Raw genomic sequence first — 19,053 nt, 5'->3', positions numbered from 1 at the left:
AAATACAAAGGCATCAACCTTACGAAAGGGAACCCCACCTGAGAATCGTTTGGAGATCAACGGAACACGGAACTTTAGAGCTGTATGTGCGCCACTATTTTTACCAATCTCAATAAAGGAGATACTATTAATAGGATTTAACGAAAAGCGTTGCACATACTAATGTATCCCTTCATATATTAATTTTGATGTAATTTATTCTGACCATTAATGTCAAAAAATAAACAAGGTCATGAAGAATTAAGGTTCACTATAATATCAAGATTTTCTCATAATTTTGATAATGTAACTTTTTAGGGCTTACTTACATGGGGAGAAGAACTTAGTAAGGAGTATAACACACATTTAAACTTTATTCTGGCCGATTTATACCTCTCCATTGTAATCGTGTCGCGTGCCTGTGGATACGACCTACTTTTAAATCTGCCTTAGCGGTTATGATTGTATAATTTCTCACATATTTGCACAAAAACTCTATTTTTAAAATGTAGAAGATCATTACATTTGTTAATTATGTAAAAAATATATTTTTCAAAGTTAATAATAAATGCTTAACTATTGACTCATTCGGACTGTACAAAGATTCATATACAATGAGTTGAAGTTGAAACGAAAAAAGGAAAGGACGAAAATAATGAAGAAGAAGAGCTATGACATGAAAATCGTTTAGAGAAAAGTACGATGACTAGTAGATGACTTGGAGGTACCCGTTTAACTTCTGTATTCGATAACTTTCACCTTTCAAACCTTAAATCGTCTCATGGGAAAACTCTTAAATGCAAATTTGTAATTCCAAGTTGTCACGGCATTGCTACATCCCGTAACTGTTTCTTGCACCCCAGTGATTAATGCAGCTTTTTATGTCACCCAATTTCTCCTTTCAACCTTAATCACTGTTCTGATTTAGAATCTTAATGGACACAGTACTGATTTGAACTAGAGATGGAGTGAAGCGAAACTCATAATTTGTCAACCAGTTTTTAATTTTTTATAAAAACAACGTATAAAATTAATTAACAAAAAAGTAAAAATAATATTTACAAGGGCAGTCTGCGTTAGTTAGCAAGCACTTTCAAGTCCCGAATAAGATGCTGCAACAGTTGAAGATAAATCAGTCCTTTTAATGCAATTCATGTTCGTATCCTCCTGAAGATCCATCATCGCTTGCGCCTGAAAGACCAAACGAATTTCCCAACTTACAGCCAAAACACGTGCAAATTCAACTTACCTAAGACGTCACTATAATGTCCCTCGAAGCCTCCCTCATGCACTCCGTATCCACCATCAGACGAGCCCCCTCCGCCATGTCCTCCAGCAGAATACTTGCTAGACGCCACGAAGCTGCCTCCGAAAGGTCCGTGATGTCCGTCACCCTGGTTGGTTAAGTCGATGGTTTGGCCCTGTTGGCCGCCACCTCCTCCCACGATGCTCACTCCGTGATGGAAATCTCCGTCCGAGGAAACACCACCGCTGGATCCGCCTCCACTGGACCAGCCTCCATGACCACCTGACCATCCACCACCACCACCACTTCCAAGTGAGAGAGTTTCTCCTCCACTACCAAGACTACTGTCGCCGAGACCATGACTTGCTCCGCTCAAGGCGAGGCTGGCGAGGCTGAGGCCATGGTCGTCTTCATCCCCGCCACCATACGCTGTAGTCAAGAGAGGAAGTGAGTCAGGGAAAACAATTGAAGGCTCAGAGATTCAACGATCTAATAAATCAAGCAATTTCCAAAGAGGGTTGGGAGTTATACACGAATTTAATTATTGTGGATTTTTTTTCTTAGCGTTCTTCTTGTCATTTTATCACCAGCAATTCTTTTCCAATTGAATCCAATTAAATTTTAAGAAACTTGCCTGTAAATGCTTAATTGGTTTTCTAACAATGTACTGTCTGATAAACGTGTTAATGAAAGCATACGCAGCACAAGGGAATTCCGAATAAAGAGATAGTTTAATTATGAACTGAACCTTTTCACTAGAGAATGTCCATCGAGATTAAAAGAGAGGAAGTGAAATCGATCATCAACATTTCCTAAAAGAAATATTAATTGTATCTCAGTAGCCCAGGCGCAACGTTAATGTGACGATCTCGTTAATACATTCACTTTTCCGGGGTTATTAAACAGCGTTATATAACTACATACATTGTTGACATTAATACACAGGAAAATTAGGATATTGGGGACAAATTTACATCATTATGCATAACGGCGCGATTATGCGAATAATAAGGACTTGCTCTTGTTTTTGGTCGGTTTGATATCGAGCGAATATTGCGTCAATATGCAGCTAAATTAGCAATAGTTTTAGCATATTTTGTTGTTTAATAAATGTAATATAAAATTGAATAAAATGACATTGAACAAGATCGGTACTTACATGTTTCAACAATTCCAGGCCTGCACAATCCCTTGGTAAGTAGGGCACCAAACACGATGAACTGAAATCGAAAGAAAGTTCAATCCAAAAATTCCAAATTTTGCGAACACACGGAAAATTATGGAAATTAAAAAGTAACTGATTTTAACAATTTGAGCAAATTAAACGTAATAAAACCTAACACTAATATCAACAACACAATTTAAAAGTTAAATCAATCCCCTTAAACAGAATTAAACAGTTTTTTTAATAACGAAAGGTTTTTTATAATATTAATATATGAAACCAACTTGTGCTGGATCCACAGCAAATTAGAGCAATTTTATAGTAAAACCGACATGGTCTTAATAACAAAAAAATCTCCAAACGCGCCAGAACCAAATTACCCAGCAGAAAAAACTGAGCTTCGAATCATTAAAAAAAAATTCATGATATGCAGTCTTTCCTCTCAATATTAAATAAATCATTACTGTAGAATAGCCCTTTTCACAGACATTTGTTTTCAGTAGTCGGCAAATTCGACTTAAAACCATATTTTTTTCTTCATGGAAACGACTTCTTTTTCATTGCCCCTTCGAGTGGCATTCTCAAATTAAACTAAATACTCACCCTCAACATAATTCTCTCCTCGAAAAAATTGCACTGGTGAAATTGAAGTATGTAAACTAGAAACTTACTTCCTGACCACCATCTTTTATAGCGCAAGTGATTGTATCAGATCCTATGAAGAAAGAAGGGGATTAGGTGGGTCCGAATGATCTGAAAGAAAGCCTTTCTCTCGCAAAGCGGATTAAGCAGTTCAAGACCAATGTTAATAAACTGTGATGGAAGATCTGTTATTCAATCTCTTTCGTGTGCGTTGGTATTTTTTCCAATTTAAAGAGAATGGATGCATTGTATAGTTGTACAACCCATTATATATATATGGATTTTAATTCCTCAAATAGTATTGTGTAATATGCTACCCGATAGCATATTATGTAATGGTAATAGAATAGGAAGGAAAAATTTCACTCATAACATGAGTTCCAGATATCTTCACGTAGTACTTAAACCGGAAAAGAGAAAAAGTTCAGTAAATTGTTTTGTTACTTTTTTCATATGGTTTGATTGTCTCAAGTAAGGAAAAAATTAGCTATTTAACATTATAATTTTTTATTATAGACTAGAATCTGCTCCTTTTAATTTATTGAATTGCTCATTTAATTAAATAAAAATTGGCGTATATTTTGAAGGCAAATAAAGTAAGTTTAGAATTTTTAGCATTTACGCGGAAGTAGGTATAATGAATACGAATAAAATTGAAAAATTGAAATTTGCAAATAAAGTGTAATAGAAGTACCAGATTTATTATTTAACTACTACTTCTGTGTGATAGCCATATATTTGGAACTTAAACCTTATTATCTTTCCACTTTTAATATAATTTTAATAATCCTCAGTTTTAGATTGGTAATAAGCAACTTTAGCTAGTCATTTGCACTAATTATTATTTCGCTATATCTGAACTAAAATGATTTTTAAATACTGAAAGTTTGCCATTCGGTTACTTTTTAGCACATACGTTTTAACACTTAAAACCTAAGTTAAAATCTAGACTAGTAGGCAAATCGTCATGTAAACTGAATCAATTATATTAAAAATCTGTTAATAACAATATGTATTTTGAACAGTACATGGGTATAATTTTCTTTTAATGTTGAATTGTAAAACATAATAATTAAGTATAATTATGTTTTAAAAATAAAAAAATATATATTTTTTTTATAAAAAATTTGGATATCTCGTTCAGAAAGTTGATAGTGGAAATAAATTATTAGTACCATACATTTCTTGGGATTTTAAAATTCTTATTTAAGAAAATACCATATTGTTATTATGAAAATTGAAAACGCTATTAAGATTGTATGATACACTCAATTATTAGCTTATTTCGTATTTCGAATATCTGGTTTCTCGTGCTATCACCCGGTTGAATCCTTTAGGTATCGATATCAGTAAAAAAATACCTAAAAAAACCTTACAATCTGCCTTTTTAAAAGGTGCGAGTCACTGAACAAATGATAATAATGATACAGCTGTGAGTTGTTCGAACAAAATAACACACAATTATTAGTTTATTTATTGTTACAAATATTTTGTTTATTATTAGAAGTTTGACGTACCATAAAGGGTCATCTCCCTCCTACTTTGATCACAAGCAAAATAAAATTGTTTTTGAAAACCATGCTCAAAACTTGACTTTTTCAGATTTCGAAGCGGCATTTTCTTTTTTAATTCGAAATTGCAGAACTTCACAGACGATCTCGTATTTTTTACAGCTCCGGAAATTCTTTTTCGAGTTATAAAAAAGAACATCTTTATATTTGAAATAACTTTGCCACGAACGTTACGGACCGCATATTTGCTAAAAGTTCCGGCTTTACTAATAATATTCGGATTAATAATGAGTTGGAATAACAAACACTAGATTCTCCCAAAATTTTTACTTATAAAACTTATTAACACTAACACGGTCTTTTCTGATTCGGTGAAAAGAACGACAAATACAAATTCTGGGATAAAAATTACCAATCTTCCGTTTCTAATATTTACGAAAGGAGTAGATGACTCAATGGAAATTCGAATAATTTTTTTTCGCACACAATCTTCAAGAGACTACTTCGTTTTTTTTTTCTTAATTACCTATTTTAATATTGAAACGCAATTTTCGATTCATTCGCATGAACTTAATCACCGCAAATGTTTGTATTGTCCCATATTTTATCGCCTTGACACTTTTATCGGACATTTCGACTGGACCGCATCTAACGATTAGTTCTTTTATTACAACCTCGTAACGTTCATTCCAAGTTGTACGGAAAATTATTCTATCGGTATTATGTAAAACGAACATTGGGTTGAACCTTAAGTATAATTTCGAAAATTGTGTTAGTCATTTGTATGTAGGTAAATAATGGTGATCAAAATCTATTAAAAATTGACATACTGAGGTATACGTTGAAATCTTACTCGCTCTTAGTTTATTTTTCATTAGTTTACATTTGTGTTTTTAAAATGTTTTAATCAAAATATCGAAGATCCACAGCCCTAGTGTTCAAATTTCTCATTTTTCCATGAAACTTTCAGGTTGATAATTCAAAATGTTGAAGAGTTCTATCGGAGACAGCCCTGTTTTAAGCAATTTTTTATCTTCCGATAAACACTCCCTATCCACATGACAGGAATCTACAAAATCACACTATCTCCATAATGAAATTATCATAAATGTTATACCTTGACTGCAGCACATTCCATCCGTAGCACATCTCCCGGTGTTCTTTTTGCAATTCGCCGTTCCGGCTATGCAGGGTTCCAATTCATGAAACATTCCGTCACGTTGACATCGAATGGTCTCTGGAGTTCCCAGGAGACATCCGAAAGGCCCACAGCAAATTTTCGGTCCGAAACACTGACCTGTTCCACCGGGTCCACAAGATATACACTGGTGTACCTATCAAACGAGAAAATAGGCTCGATAAATATCGAGACTTGAATTACGTACTTGTTTCATATTGGAATTCTCCATGGCTCCAAACTTGCCGGACCTCTTGCCTCCTCTGGGACAGTTCGTTATCAAACATCCAGACACATAAACGCTATTAATCAATACTAAATAAGTTAAGACTGTTATGATGATTCTGAGTACTTTTAGGGAACCGGACATTGTTGCACGTTCTCCAAGACCTCAAGAAGTGATGTGCATTGCATCATTTCATGATCTTATATACCTTACAATTGTCGCCTACTATATTTCCAAATTTCATACGATTTCATATACATTTAAATCTTTACATGGCTTTTAGATTTAGATAGAGTAGGAAATACTTTTGATATGCTAATAATCGTGCCCAGGCAACCTCTGCGGAATCTCAATATCCTTGATTTTTAAGGATAATAATGTCGGACTCTGAAGAGGATTCAAAAGAAAAACATTTAAAATTGGTGGTTTTGGGTGAGCAAAACGTTGGAAAGGTACCAGTAATTGGTTCAGTTTCGATCTGCTAATTTAGGTGTAACGTTTAAGTTTTAATTTTCAGACAAATCTGGTAAAAAAATATTGCCACGATGAATTTTCAAGGATCTATGTGCCTACGATCGGAGCCAATTTCTACGTAAAAAGGATTTCACTGGCCAAAAATAAAGACATAATTGTTCGGATTACTGACGTTAGCGGGTCGGAATGTACCGATCAGATGTTAGGAACATATTTGTTCAAAGCAAACGTAAATATTTACAAATAATATTAAAGAAACTCTAAAAAATAATATTCCTTTTTGTGTAATATTTTTTAGATAGTTATTCTGCTTTATGATTTGACTAATAAGAAAAGTTTTGATTCGCTTACTTCTTGGCTGAGAAAGATAGATCAAATCTTGCGGTACCGTCACGGTGAAAATAGACATATTTCCATTGTGATAGTTGGAAATAAGTGTAAGATACTGTACTTTTTGAACTAATGCAAAAAATGGATAGGTTTTTAGGTGATTTGGAGCACAGAAAAATAATTAGGCCTGATGAGGCAAAGTATTTTGCCCGCGAAAATAAATTATATAGTTACGTGATGTCGGCCAAAACTGGAGAAAATGTAATGTTCCTGTCGTGACCTTTATATGAAATTTAGATTTGCTTATATTATGGTTTTCTAGGTCAATTTTTCTTTCGCAGACGTGGTAGCCAGATATTTTAATCTACGTCTGAATAGTTTAGATGTGGACAAACAGAATCCCATATTAGAGGCAGAAATCACTCCTTATACTCCGCCCGTAGTTCAGTGTAGGCGAAAATTTTCATCAAAAAAAACTAAAGACCATAATATGAAGAAAGTTGCTTTGAAGTCGAGAGGTTTAAAGTTAAACCGAACTTGTGCTATACAATAAGATTGTATTTATTTGATTTTTTTTAAATTCTAATTTTGTAATATCTGTTAGTATCTGCATATACATGTGTAGGTTGGCATTGTATATTTACCATTTGTTCGAACAAACATTAATTAAATTGACATGTGAGACTGGTTTCTCAAAATCACGATTGGAGTTCGATCGTCATTTTTTCGATTTTAATTGCCTCATTATTTAACTTTCGACGGGATTTGGAAAACATATTTTGAGATAGATTGTGACAACATATGTACATTTACTTTTTTTCTCAAACGTCACGTGCTCGAAATATTTTAAGTTTCTTTCCTAAATTTGTCACGATTTTTCTTAAGTATTACCGGAAGATTCGTAAAATATTGAATATTTCGAAGAACCACGTCGAATTGCTATAATATGCTTTTCTGTTAACAATGAAGATCTTGGTAAAGAAATTATAATACCGTCGACATAAAAAAAACTTACTTTTACGCTATTCAAATAATGAAGAGACTGCAATACAACAAAAATTGTCTATTGTTATCGTTAATCAGACAAAGATCTTCCGAAACATTCATATTACATATATTGTTAGCGTGAATACATGTCGGAAATGCTTCCTTTCCACATCAAGGGATGAAATTATATGGACACCTTCAACTTTGACTAACGCATAATTTTCTAAAAGTGTACAATAAAAATACTTGCATCTAAAAAGACTACGGTCTACAAAAAACAACAGCAAGTAGCTCTATGCTAAAAAGTAATAAATTAAAAAGAGAAAAAATCTCAGTAATTTCATACAGTTAAGTTGGATATCCTGCCGTGTTAACTTGTCGTATGTCAAAATATTTCAAACGAACAGAAGTTGACAAAGCTAATTAATTAAAACAAATGGCTGCGGTAAGATAGTGAATGGTACACTTAAGAGGTTTTTCCTAGAAAATTTTAGTCGTTTTCCAAAGAAAAATCAAATTATGATTTGATTTTTATTTACCTCAGTACTGCAGAATACTTGGCAAGCAGGAAAATATGGTTTCTGAAGAATACATTAAGGCAGAGTATCCTTTACATTGGCTTGTATGGAATAATGATTACAAACTTTTGGAAAAAGTTTTGAATGAACAAAATGTAAGGAACCACTTTTAAGTTCTTGTTTTATTGAGTTGTGAATTTGTCTATTTACTAGTATCACTAAGATAAAACTTAATTTATAGTTATTCAATATTATAACATGGCTTAAACAGTAACATCTTTAAATCTAAACTTACCAGTGTGGTTACATCTCTGTCCAAAAGGGATTTGATGAAGGTGTATAGTGTACACCACTGCCGAAATATGACACTACATCTACATTTTCTTCTAATGTAAAACTTAGTGGCAAAATTTTTATTCAATGTTGTTCAATATCTATATTTTTCTAATCACTGCTTGGCCCTGTCAGAATGTCCTTTTCTATGATTGGCTTTACTGGCCAATAACAATGTCAATGCTGCAATTTTTAAGGGCTGTGTACTCAGCTATGTAGATTATTTGTGGGGGGTATTTTCTTAAAACCACAAGAAGTAGGCACACCAAATTATAAAAACATACAAGGTTTGTCTTTTAAAAAAACATAGGCAGAAACATTGCTATTCTGACAGTATTTAAATGGAAAAAAAACGCTGAAACTTGTTCCTTACAGTATTACTGTATATCCTCAATGTTAAATGTAAATGATTACAGAATCTAGACCTTAGATGTGGAACTTATTAGTTAAATTTAATTACCAACTAATTTTTCATAAACTAAACATAGTAAGTAAGCAGGACAACCCTAATTTCAGCATGATAAAGAAAAAGTGGACAGTAGAGGTCGTACAGCCTTGATGTTAGCTGTAACTCTTGGACATTTAGAGTCAACTAGAAGCTTATTGAATCATGAGGCCAATGTAAATTGTGAAAACAAGAATGGATGGAATGGTAAGTTTCAATTTTAGAAAAAGTTAAATGTGTTTTCAATGAAGAAAAGCAAAAATACAAAAATTCAATTGGTTTGCTTTAGTTTTTAATTTGGTAAGAGTCCAATTTGTCAACTTCGATATATTATTATTTAAATAGAGGTATATATTCTGTGGTTTTAAAGTTCAAATATATTCATTTGTTTTTTTTTGCATATAAAAATTTGAAAATATATATATATACATATGTGTATGTATATCTGAAACTCATTGGGGAAATGCCAATTCATATAATTTGTGTGCGATTGTCCTTATGGGATATGAAAATAAAGTTTAACCTGCCAATTTAGATTTCTAGATATTTAAGACCCTACTTAAATGAGTTTGTTTTTCATTGACATGATGACAGTGTGAATATGAAAGGAATTTCAGACAAATACTCTGACATGGAAATGCTCATAATTAAGTGTATGATATGTATTTATCCATTAATTTTGGAGATTTACGGTCCCAGATTAGTATTTAACCACAATTAACATTTGTTTTGAAAACAAATTAGAAGGCACATTATACGTACATATGTATACTCACCATATTATATATGTGAACATAGATTATAGTTTAGCAAATTCTTAAATTATGCCTTACAAAGTTTTTTTTTAATTAACATAACTATACTAAATTAGAATAATTTTAATAAGTGCTTATCGAATTAAAACTATTAATTAAAAATCCGGTTTTCTAGGGTAAGATATTTATTATAGAAAGTTCTGTTTTACTTTTTTGTGCCTTAATAGAAAAGAACTTGTAATGCTGTCAGTTTTATCATGAATATTTATATAACTCATATCTCCAAAAATCATGAATGCTTCACTAAGTAAGCAAAAGATTAATTTGTTTTCCTAATTCTATAATAATGAAAATATTATTCTAACAAGAAAAAACGTAACCCGAAATGTGTTCATTTATTTGAAACGCATGTTTAACGTGCCACAATTTAATTCTAGTTGTGCAAGAGGCTGTTGCTACTGGTGATCCAGAATTATTACATATTGTTCTTGAGAGGCGTGACTTACAAAGGTAATTTTATAATATTTGCTTTGTCTTGGTGGTTTTATTTAGATTTATATTAGGTTAAGAATATACTCCATTAATTACATAGGAAGTGATATATATGTATGTTATGTAGAGAATAATTTTTTAAATTATTTTCATATTTTTGCGAGAATTATTTGTATCAAATAGAACTTGTTTTAGGTATACTAGTCGCATGGCAGGTATACCGGATCTGTTGCAAAAGTTGAAAGAGGCTCCTGATTTTTATGTGGAAATGAAATGGGAATTTACAAGTTGGGGTAATACACTCAATGAAACATGCTGTAAATAAATGAACGGTTTTGACAATCCTATTTTCATATTTAGTGCCGTTGGTATCAAGAATGTGCCCCAGTGATACTTATAAGGTGTATAAACAAGGATCTAGTGTCAGAATAGACACAACGCTGTTGGGATTTGATCATACCAGGTGGCAAAGGGGCAATCGAAGCTATATCTTCCAAGGTCAAAGTAAGTAAATCTCTAGTGCCATTCCAGAATAATATTAATTATTTGGTTGGGCGACAATTATTATGCATCATAGTTATCGTGAAATTTGTTCCTAAAACACATTGTGTTGTTTTAAAACGTTTAAATTTCATTTCAAGATTGTCTGGAATTTTGCCCTCAGATTAAGGGATTTCGGAGTTACATCTACCGCCTAAACGACTCAAAGGGTAAATTAATTTTAAAGTATGTAACTCCCGTGTACAAAGCTAGATTATTTATAGAGACCCAGTTATATGCTTTATTTGAATGATAAATAAACACTGGAGTAATCGTCAAATCTGAAACTGTTCATGTTGACTTGAACCCAACAATTTGCTTCGATGGTTGTAATGCGGTTTTAAAAGTTAAGAATTTTTAAATTCCCAAAAAAACATTTTGTTGAGGGGTTCATTGCTTGTGCAACTTTGTGACAATTTAACCGATCCCATATTTCTTATGGATTACGAGATTCCAAAGGTTAGCGTCGAATTTGATTCTCGATCCTCTTTCACTTGAGCACGCCAAATTGACAGTAAAGACTAAGATTCATTCAATAGCTAGTGCAATGTATTGCTAATTTGTCGGATTTAATTAATAACTCATTTATATCATATTAACTGAAAACCTGTGTATTTACATAGATGGTGGCGCTACTATGATGGAAGTAGACCACGATTTAGAACAGGCCTATTTCGAGGAGTTGAAAACGACCGACGAGTCGTTAGGAATTTTGCTGCCAAACGAAGAGACTGTATCACAACGTCTTACCAATCCTATAGTCACTACTTACATAGATACTGAAAAAATTAGTTTTGAAAGGTGAAAAGTTTCCTATTCCGTCTTCCCCGTTTTCATTGTGTAATCCCCTTCAGAAACAAGGCAGGCATCTGGGGCTGGCGTTCGGACAAGAACGAAGTGGTTAATGGGTATGATTGTAAAGTATTTAGTGCTTCAAACGTAGAATTAGTCACCAAAACGCGATCTGAACATCTGACTGAACACGACAAGGCTCGAAGTAAAAACCTCCGAACGCCGCTTCAAAATTTTCTAGGTATTGCTGAAGTTGGGGCATCTCAAACAGCTGCCGAATTCCCAAAGGTATGCCCGAACAACTCTAATACAGGTATAGAACAAAATGTTATCTCTTTTTTTGTTTTAGGAAGAGTACTCACATAACACCAATCCTTGTAACATAACTCCGGAAGAATATTTCGATTCATCGATGGATTTTGGTGATCGCGATATCGGCAGGCCTAAAGAAGTTAACATTAAAATCCAAAAATTTAAGGCTAACTTGTGGCTCTGTGAGCAGTATCCTCTTTCTTTGCCAGAACAAATACTGCCTATTGTCGATTTGATGGCAATATCTAGTTCGCATTTCGCCAAATTGCGGGATTTCATACAGATGCAACTGCCCAGTGGTTTTCCGGTTAAAATCGGTTAGTTCCAATGTTAGCTGAAATCTATAACTTCCAATGAAACGTGACTTCTTTTCATAGAAATCCCTCTTTTTCACGTCTTGAACGCACGAATAACCTTTGGCAATATTTTCGCACTAGACAATCCGGTTCCGAAAGTTACTACGCTTCAAGAGGAAGATAGACTTGCCTGCGTTTTGGACGAGTCACTGTTCCAGTGCCCGCTACATTACAACAAGATTGGTAATGGTAAAGTGCACTACCATTTTTTTTTTTTTCCTGTTTTACGGTTTCTGTTTACCGCGCTTTCGATGATGTTTTTTCCATGAAGTTGTAGGGTTAAGCCCAATTACTACAGAACCGCATATTAAACGGTTTGTTGTTTGAGGAAATAACATGTAAAAACGTTTTCTAAGTTGCCAAAACGCTTGATAAATCATTCACTATCACTCTTAAGAGGTAAGGCATTTATTTGCCTATAGATTGTAAAATATTTTTCTTCTAGCGGGAGCAGATGTGAGGAGACAGTATAGCAATGAAGAGGAGGATCATCTGTTACAGTTCGCAATTCAACAAAGTTTAATTGAATCGGGAACTGAAAACGAAGAGGTTAGACCTTTCGTTGTTTTTTATTTAATTTTTTTGGAATTTGATATATATAAATTTTAGAATTTTTAAAATTTTAACCTTTCCAACATAGTGGACACTACTAAGTTTCACATTAAAAAGTTGAACTATTACTATATTCGCCTTTTTTGCCTCTAACTAATCAAATATTCATAAAATAAATAACAAAAATTTTTAATACTGGCAGTTATCGTTTCGTGTTATCGATATTTTTTGAAAATTTGTCATTCTCCATACTTTCAAGAAACATTGTTATGCTTTAGAACACAAAGGAATCTTTCATCAATTAATCTTATCATAATATGCAATGCATGTTCATTAGGAGTTGCTACAGTACTCAATTCATGGAGTCGCCTCGTTCGTAAAAAGACTCTTACTGTAACAAGTTACCTACTGCAGTTGTGACATAAATAACTACATCCGTATTTTTTAACAGACTTTAACCAAATTGTTTAATTTCTGATGGTTTTATCTATGGCTGTCTACTAATTCTTAGCAAATTATCTTTTTTTCTATTCCAAGTTAATGGGATTCCGCTGAGGTTGGTAATAACGTTCTTGTTAAATCGGACATTCGAGCTTGTGATTAATCCGTTACTTTGTTTTAATGGACACCAGAGTCCCAGTAAAATTACCAGAGAGCGTTTCCACAGTTCGTCTCTAAATTTTTGAACTCGCCAGTAAAGAATGATTATGACTATATATATGTATACATCTAAATTATTCTGACGGTATTTTTGTTTGGTGTTTTAATTTAATTTTTTTTTAACTAAATTTATTTCTTGTTTAAGGTGGACGTCTGGGAAGCTCTAAGAGGACAAAAAGCTTCCAGACCAGAAACTCCAATAAATTACGAAGAAAAAGAACTTCAAAGGTAAGTTAAATACTTTCAACGACGAAAGAACATTCTGAGAACTGTGGAAAGTTAGTTTTTAACGTTTGTGCACTTTCGTACGACTTACTATGTAAATTTTCCGTAACACATTTACGTATCACTTCTGTTTTTTTTTTTCTTTTTTTTTTTCGTTTCTATTAATTCGCGTTTCTTATTTTATTTAAGAGGCTTAGTGTGTCATACTCCTCAACGGACCATACTTTGTAGAAAAAACCATCTGAGAAAAAACTCCTTTTAACTATTTATTATAATTTTTTTGTTATACGGGATGTCCAAGAAAACCGTAGTAATTCCTTAGGTGAAAATATACTGATTCACCTCAATTTACTTATGTACAAGTGGTTGGTTTTTTTTGTACACCTATATTTACGACCTTATCTTTGTGATTGCATCAATATAATATCGATTTAGAATAAGTTTGGTAAAACGTAGTATCATTTTGTTCATATTTTTATTTTCCGGAATTGCTAAATTTTAGTTTCGGTATTAGTTCGGAAAAAAAAATAGTACACCCTGTTGACATTGTCGATTTAACTGCCTTGATTTTGTTATGGTTGATTTAGAAGCTTTTAGTCATGTTAATTGCTCGCTTTTAAGTGTCGAATGTCGCATGTTACGAAAATAAGAAATTTGTTCATATAAGACTGCTGTTATTATGACAGCAATGCATTTTTGAAAGTCGTTTTTAAGTTACTACCAACTGCCTTGATGAACTAACGTAAGTAAATCCCATTTAGGGAAAGTTTTACTTATTAATAATTGACATTTGTTGGATAGATATAATAAAGTTTCCGGGTAAGGTCGAATGTTACAGTAAAATTTTCCCATTGTAGAGCAATACAAGCCAGTTTAGAGATATACCAAGGTCCCCCTTCCAACGGGCAAAATAGCCCCGTTTCAGACTTCGACTATGAGCTTCACAGGGCGCTTATGATTTCAAAGGAGGAGTGCGAAAAAGCAGAGCGCAGTAGAATTGACGAAGAAAAGTTGCTTAAGCAAGCTTTAGAATTATCTTTGACTGAGAAATAGTGTCTGATCATCGCCAGTTAATGTTTATTGAAAAGGAACACAAAGAAGTGTGTCATTTTCTAATATTGAGAGATATTGTTTATATTGAGTTTTATTGCTTCTGTTTTTGTTATAAAATCATTAGTATTTATAAGTGCTGTATTGACGCACATTTGGTGTGCATTAGATTTGAAGGCAAGATTAGAGATTCTTTCAAAGTATGAGAAAAAAATTTAAACAATTTTTGACGAAAATAACAAATTTTGCTTTACTAGTAAAGTAAATTGTTTAAGTTTTAATTTATTGATATACAGATAACTTCTCCCGGGTGAAGAGTTGGCATGGAAACAAAGAAACCAATTATAATAGATGACCATAATTTAAACGTTTCATCCGAAAGTAACAACAGTTTGACAAGTTTACCCATAGCTAAATATTTTTATTTTAATAAAAACAATAAGTTACTTTTCCAGGACATTTTGCGTAGTTTGGTGAGTTTCTTGGTTCCCGTGAAAATTAACTTCTATGAAAAGCTGCCAGTATTTCAATTTGTGTTGTTCGCTAGTGCCGAAAAATGTCCAGGTAAGATTACTAGATGAGTTTCCGTAGAAACTAGGAAATAATTGCAACGCATTACCCAGTGTTACGATTTCCTTTAGAAATCATCTTTGAGATAATGTTGCCAGTATATCGACCCTTATAATTGTTTGACCATCTCGTTAATTATCTACCATCTCCATTTTAGTACATTTTCGATCGGGCATTAATTTTACGATGTACATGAGTACTAACTAAATATACAATGAGAGCAAAAAATTTTGTATAAATTCATTTGAAATTCAGGGATTTACTTTTTAGAAAAACGGTCGGACCCGTCGATTTTTATTTTTTAATGCGATATTTTTTTATGGTAAACACATGTATACATCATGTATCATGTATGATTATGGTATATCAAAAATCAGGTACGATGTCAATTTTGTTTTTCCCAGTGAAATAACTATTTTTTTATTTCTTATTTGGATTTGACATGAAATTTTACGTATGTGTCATATAACATGTTCATACCTAAATTTAATAATTATCGAGAAATTTACATCATATTATCAAGAAAATTGTATTTTTCAATGGAATATTTTTCTCCAAAATCGATTATTTTCTCAATTTCGTTATCCAACGTTATCCGTTATCGTTATTGGGTTGATTTATAAAAATTTTCTTTAATAAACAAAAAAATATTAAATTTTTTAATTCTCAGAGATTACTCTCACGTATTCTGCTTCCCTAAATTTCCTTTCAGCACTGCTTACGGCAGATTGCAATATTTGCTGATTAGGATATTTGGCATTAAACATTTCGCAAACCCATTTTTGAATCCTGGCCCGATCACCACATTCTATCATGATTAATATATCTCTATTCCCTACGTTTCACTTAATTTAATTGTAAACAAACCTGCCAGATAAATCATTGCCATGGTTACTGATATGTTATAGAAATCAAGACTGCCTTTTTTAGTTATACGTCTGGTACGATTTTACAAGATAATTTGACAACTGTATTAAGTTTAGGTATGAAACATACGTAGAATCCAAATATGAAATAAAAATTGGGGTTTCCATTTGAAAAAAAAACAAATTGGTGGTCATACCTGATTTGTAGGCTACCGGGTTGATATGCATTTACCATAAAAAAAGCATTAAAAAATAAACATCGACAAGCCCAAGCATTTTTCTAAAAAAACCAACCCCTGAATTTTAAATGAGTTTATGTAGGACTTTTTGCCCTTACTGTACTTGTTGGGTTATTAAAGAAACATAGTTTTTAACAAACGGTTATATTCGAATAAATTGTTTACAGCTTAAGATTCGAGAGACTCTAAAAACATCCAACAATTGCATAGGTGGCTGTTGTCATTGTTAAATTAAGGTTATCGTTCAAATGAAAGGCCAATTTTAGTCTTTGAAGTTATTAATTTTTCATGTATCTAACATGAACTAACTTTCTTTTACTAAAGTAATTATTATTTTGTTGAAAAATGTAGTAGATGCCGAATAAAAATAGTGATATAACAAGAACGTCAGGTATATTGTCGTTTTGTCTAAAGTTTTGGTTGAGCAGGATTAATATATGAATAACGTCCATAATTCCGCCCGATGCAAATACAAATCGTTTCAGATTTAAACACATTTCCTTTTAATTTCTAAATCTCGAGATGGAAGCCTGACTCCCAAAATTAGATTCGTTACCACTTACCTTACCTCATCTAACCCAGTATATATATTTTTACTAAAAAATAAGAACCCTTAAAAAAATCTTCAGTCAACTCGAACACGTTATTGTGTGAAGTAATGTTCACATGCTCGTAAAACTTTTTCCTCCTATGAGGATGTCATGAACAATCACTTTTGAGGCTACACTGGCAATAGAAGCTCTTACAATGTTGGAAATATTCTCGTCTTACGAATATTAAACTTGAATAAATTACAATATTAATTGCAGTGCCCATGTTACACTTAATCGGTAGCGCAATTTTATAACTTTAGTAAATTATTGTGATATTTAACTTTAACTTAATCATTATTAATACTGCTAGTATTTGTTATTATAATCTAATATTCCTTCTATATGGGGCCAAGTTGTGTGGACTCTCTAGCACAGAAATTGTCTTTCCTGTTCAACTAGGTAATTTTCCTTTAGAAAACTAAACAATATGTAACGCTACGTTATTTGTTTATTATATTTTAATTCCTAAGAACATTGTTTACTCTTAATATATTTTATTTCAGAAATGATTATTGAAGAGATGTACTTGTCTTATTCCAATCACGACTCGTCTGCGTGTTCTTGAGCCCTAAAAATAACAGTTATTTTTGTTATATAAAAACAAATCGAACAAAAAGCCTTTACTTATTGTAAATTGTCTGCAGCGTCTTAAAGCTACTTTCAAACCTCTCCTCGTTCTTCGCCGACGCTTCAATCCACTTTTTCTTTACTTTGACCCATCTTTGCAAATGATTACGTATCAAGGTATTTTTTTCAGTTGGTGGACATTCTTCCTACGAAAAAATAAATCGAAACGATTATAAAGCATCTTAGAACTAAATATTTTGACAATCTAAAAGTGGCTTTGCAAAATTACTTCTTTATAAAAAAAATATAGAACGTCCAAGCATGCATTTATTGGGGCTCACAGCTTTACAAGTGCAGTGTTAGCAAACTCACGTAATCCAAATTAATGTTGTTTTTTGATTGTTCAAGCTGTTCGGGTAAAGGTGAAGGTATCCTAGTTTCAAAGGCTTTTGATGGAGGGGGGAGTCTCCTAACATCTATGACTTCCGACTCATCCCAAGAGTTTTCAGGCTCTGGTGATGATGTTCTGCGTCTGACATAAATATACTAAGACTATGCATGCAATATGTTCACGAATTAAAGTACATACCAAAAAATTATTAATTACAAATGTCAAAATACTTTCTTTAAAAAATCAGAATCAGTTTTTTAAATAATTTTCAATGCACAAGCAGGGGGATTAAGACAATTAATGTGACACCCCCTGCAACTTTCATGTCATTTTTTAATGATTGCCTACTTTATGATCTTCTGAGGGTTCTTTGGCTGATTTTCCATCCACGCTCTACAAAGTGGGTATAATGGCGTTTCTTCTTCAAACTTTGCCAAATCTACACTTCGATCATATAGTTTCATAACATAGGTGTGGTGGTATGGAGTGGGCACTATCTGATTATGTGATTTTTTATCCCTGTAACGTTAAGTTAATATACCTATTTGTCTATGTCATGACATGGTACAATTTAAAATATCAAATAAAAATATACAAATTGAATACTGAATTTTACAATTTCTTAGTTCTTCAAGCACGTAACAAACGAAATTTTAGATTTTTACCCTCTTCTTCTCCTGATCTGTCCCTCATCTGAGGACTCACTCTCATCGTCAGAAGACTTTTCTGTAAGTTGTCTGAGCACCCCCTTCAATCTGCCTTTAGCCATTAAATATTCATTCCCCACATTTTCCTCCTTGATCTCAACCTTCACCGGCAAAGAACTTGAAAGTCTACGTTTTTTTGTCATAATAAAATGCAACTATGCGAGACTACTTGAATTTATATAAATGTTAAGTATACCTAATTTTTAAGAATTACTATTAAATTCTGAAATTTATAGTCTTAACGACAAAAGAAAGAACCTCAGAAACAATTGTCAAATCTAGTTAAATATAAAAAAGAAATCTGTCATCTCCGGTATAGTTATGTCCTTTTTTTCGATACTTATTTCACCAAG

The 19,053-nt window shown here is 32.6% G+C and overlaps 5 protein-coding genes across 6 annotated transcripts; 2 read left to right on the top strand and 3 right to left on the bottom strand.

Annotated features, from left to right (window-relative positions):
• Positions 1 to 971: 971 nt before the first annotated feature.
• Positions 972 to 3,115, bottom strand: LOC136350814 (uncharacterized). Its single transcript, XM_066302893.1, has 4 exons — positions 2,994 to 3,115; positions 2,385 to 2,445; positions 1,229 to 1,654; positions 972 to 1,170 (listed from the first exon to the last, which is right to left on the bottom strand). Exons 1-4 carry the CDS (start codon positions 3,000 to 3,002, stop codon positions 1,121 to 1,123), a joined length of 546 nt encoding a protein of 181 aa, XP_066158990.1. The 5' UTR covers positions 3,003 to 3,115; the 3' UTR covers positions 972 to 1,120.
• A 2,265-nt stretch (positions 3,116 to 5,380) lies between these two features.
• On the bottom strand, positions 5,381 to 6,090 carry LOC136338791 (oxytocin-neurophysin 1-like). Its single transcript, XM_066281507.1, has 3 exons — positions 5,929 to 6,090; positions 5,661 to 5,877; positions 5,381 to 5,612 (listed from the first exon to the last, which is right to left on the bottom strand). The coding sequence occupies exons 1-3, from the start codon at positions 6,088 to 6,090 to the stop codon at positions 5,491 to 5,493; spliced, it is 501 nt and encodes a 166-aa protein (XP_066137604.1). The 3' UTR covers positions 5,381 to 5,490.
• Positions 6,091 to 6,272: 182 nt separating this feature from the next.
• LOC136338789 (ras-related protein Rab-28-like) lies at positions 6,273 to 7,459 on the top strand. Its single transcript, XM_066281505.1, has 5 exons — positions 6,273 to 6,398; positions 6,464 to 6,649; positions 6,719 to 6,857; positions 6,908 to 7,011; positions 7,073 to 7,459. Exons 1-5 carry the CDS (start codon positions 6,324 to 6,326, stop codon positions 7,301 to 7,303), a joined length of 735 nt encoding a protein of 244 aa, XP_066137602.1. The 5' UTR covers positions 6,273 to 6,323; the 3' UTR covers positions 7,304 to 7,459.
• An 817-nt stretch (positions 7,460 to 8,276) lies between these two features.
• On the top strand, positions 8,277 to 17,544 carry LOC136338787 (ankyrin repeat domain-containing protein 13D). 2 transcript variants are annotated; one of them, XM_066281502.1, is made up of 12 exons: positions 8,277 to 8,410; positions 9,105 to 9,240; positions 10,226 to 10,298; positions 10,476 to 10,573; positions 10,641 to 10,784; positions 11,444 to 11,621; positions 11,675 to 11,900; positions 11,962 to 12,241; positions 12,302 to 12,463; positions 12,726 to 12,829; positions 13,638 to 13,720; positions 14,575 to 17,544. In XM_066281502.1, exons 1-12 carry the CDS (start codon positions 8,312 to 8,314, stop codon positions 14,768 to 14,770), a joined length of 1,779 nt encoding a protein of 592 aa, XP_066137599.1. In that variant the 5' UTR covers positions 8,277 to 8,311; the 3' UTR covers positions 14,771 to 17,544. The 2 variants fall into 2 exon arrangements, with proteins under 2 accessions (XP_066137599.1, XP_066137598.1); XM_066281501.1 differs by having other exon boundaries at positions 12,302 to 12,469.
• mip40 (Myb-interacting protein 40) lies at positions 17,466 to 18,991 on the bottom strand. The gene is made up of 5 exons (XM_066281506.1): positions 18,659 to 18,991; positions 18,342 to 18,512; positions 17,975 to 18,134; positions 17,660 to 17,808; positions 17,466 to 17,603 (listed from the first exon to the last, which is right to left on the bottom strand). Exons 1-5 carry the CDS (start codon positions 18,841 to 18,843, stop codon positions 17,576 to 17,578), a joined length of 693 nt encoding a protein of 230 aa, XP_066137603.1. The 5' UTR covers positions 18,844 to 18,991; the 3' UTR covers positions 17,466 to 17,575.
• Positions 18,992 to 19,053: the final 62 nt, after the last annotated feature.

The sequence above is a fragment of the Euwallacea fornicatus genome, chromosome 4 (genome assembly GCF_040115645.1).
Source record: "Euwallacea fornicatus isolate EFF26 chromosome 4, ASM4011564v1, whole genome shotgun sequence".
Taxonomy (NCBI): domain Eukaryota; kingdom Metazoa; phylum Arthropoda; class Insecta; order Coleoptera; family Curculionidae; genus Euwallacea; species Euwallacea fornicatus.
This window is presented reverse-complemented; position numbering and strand designations above follow the sequence as displayed.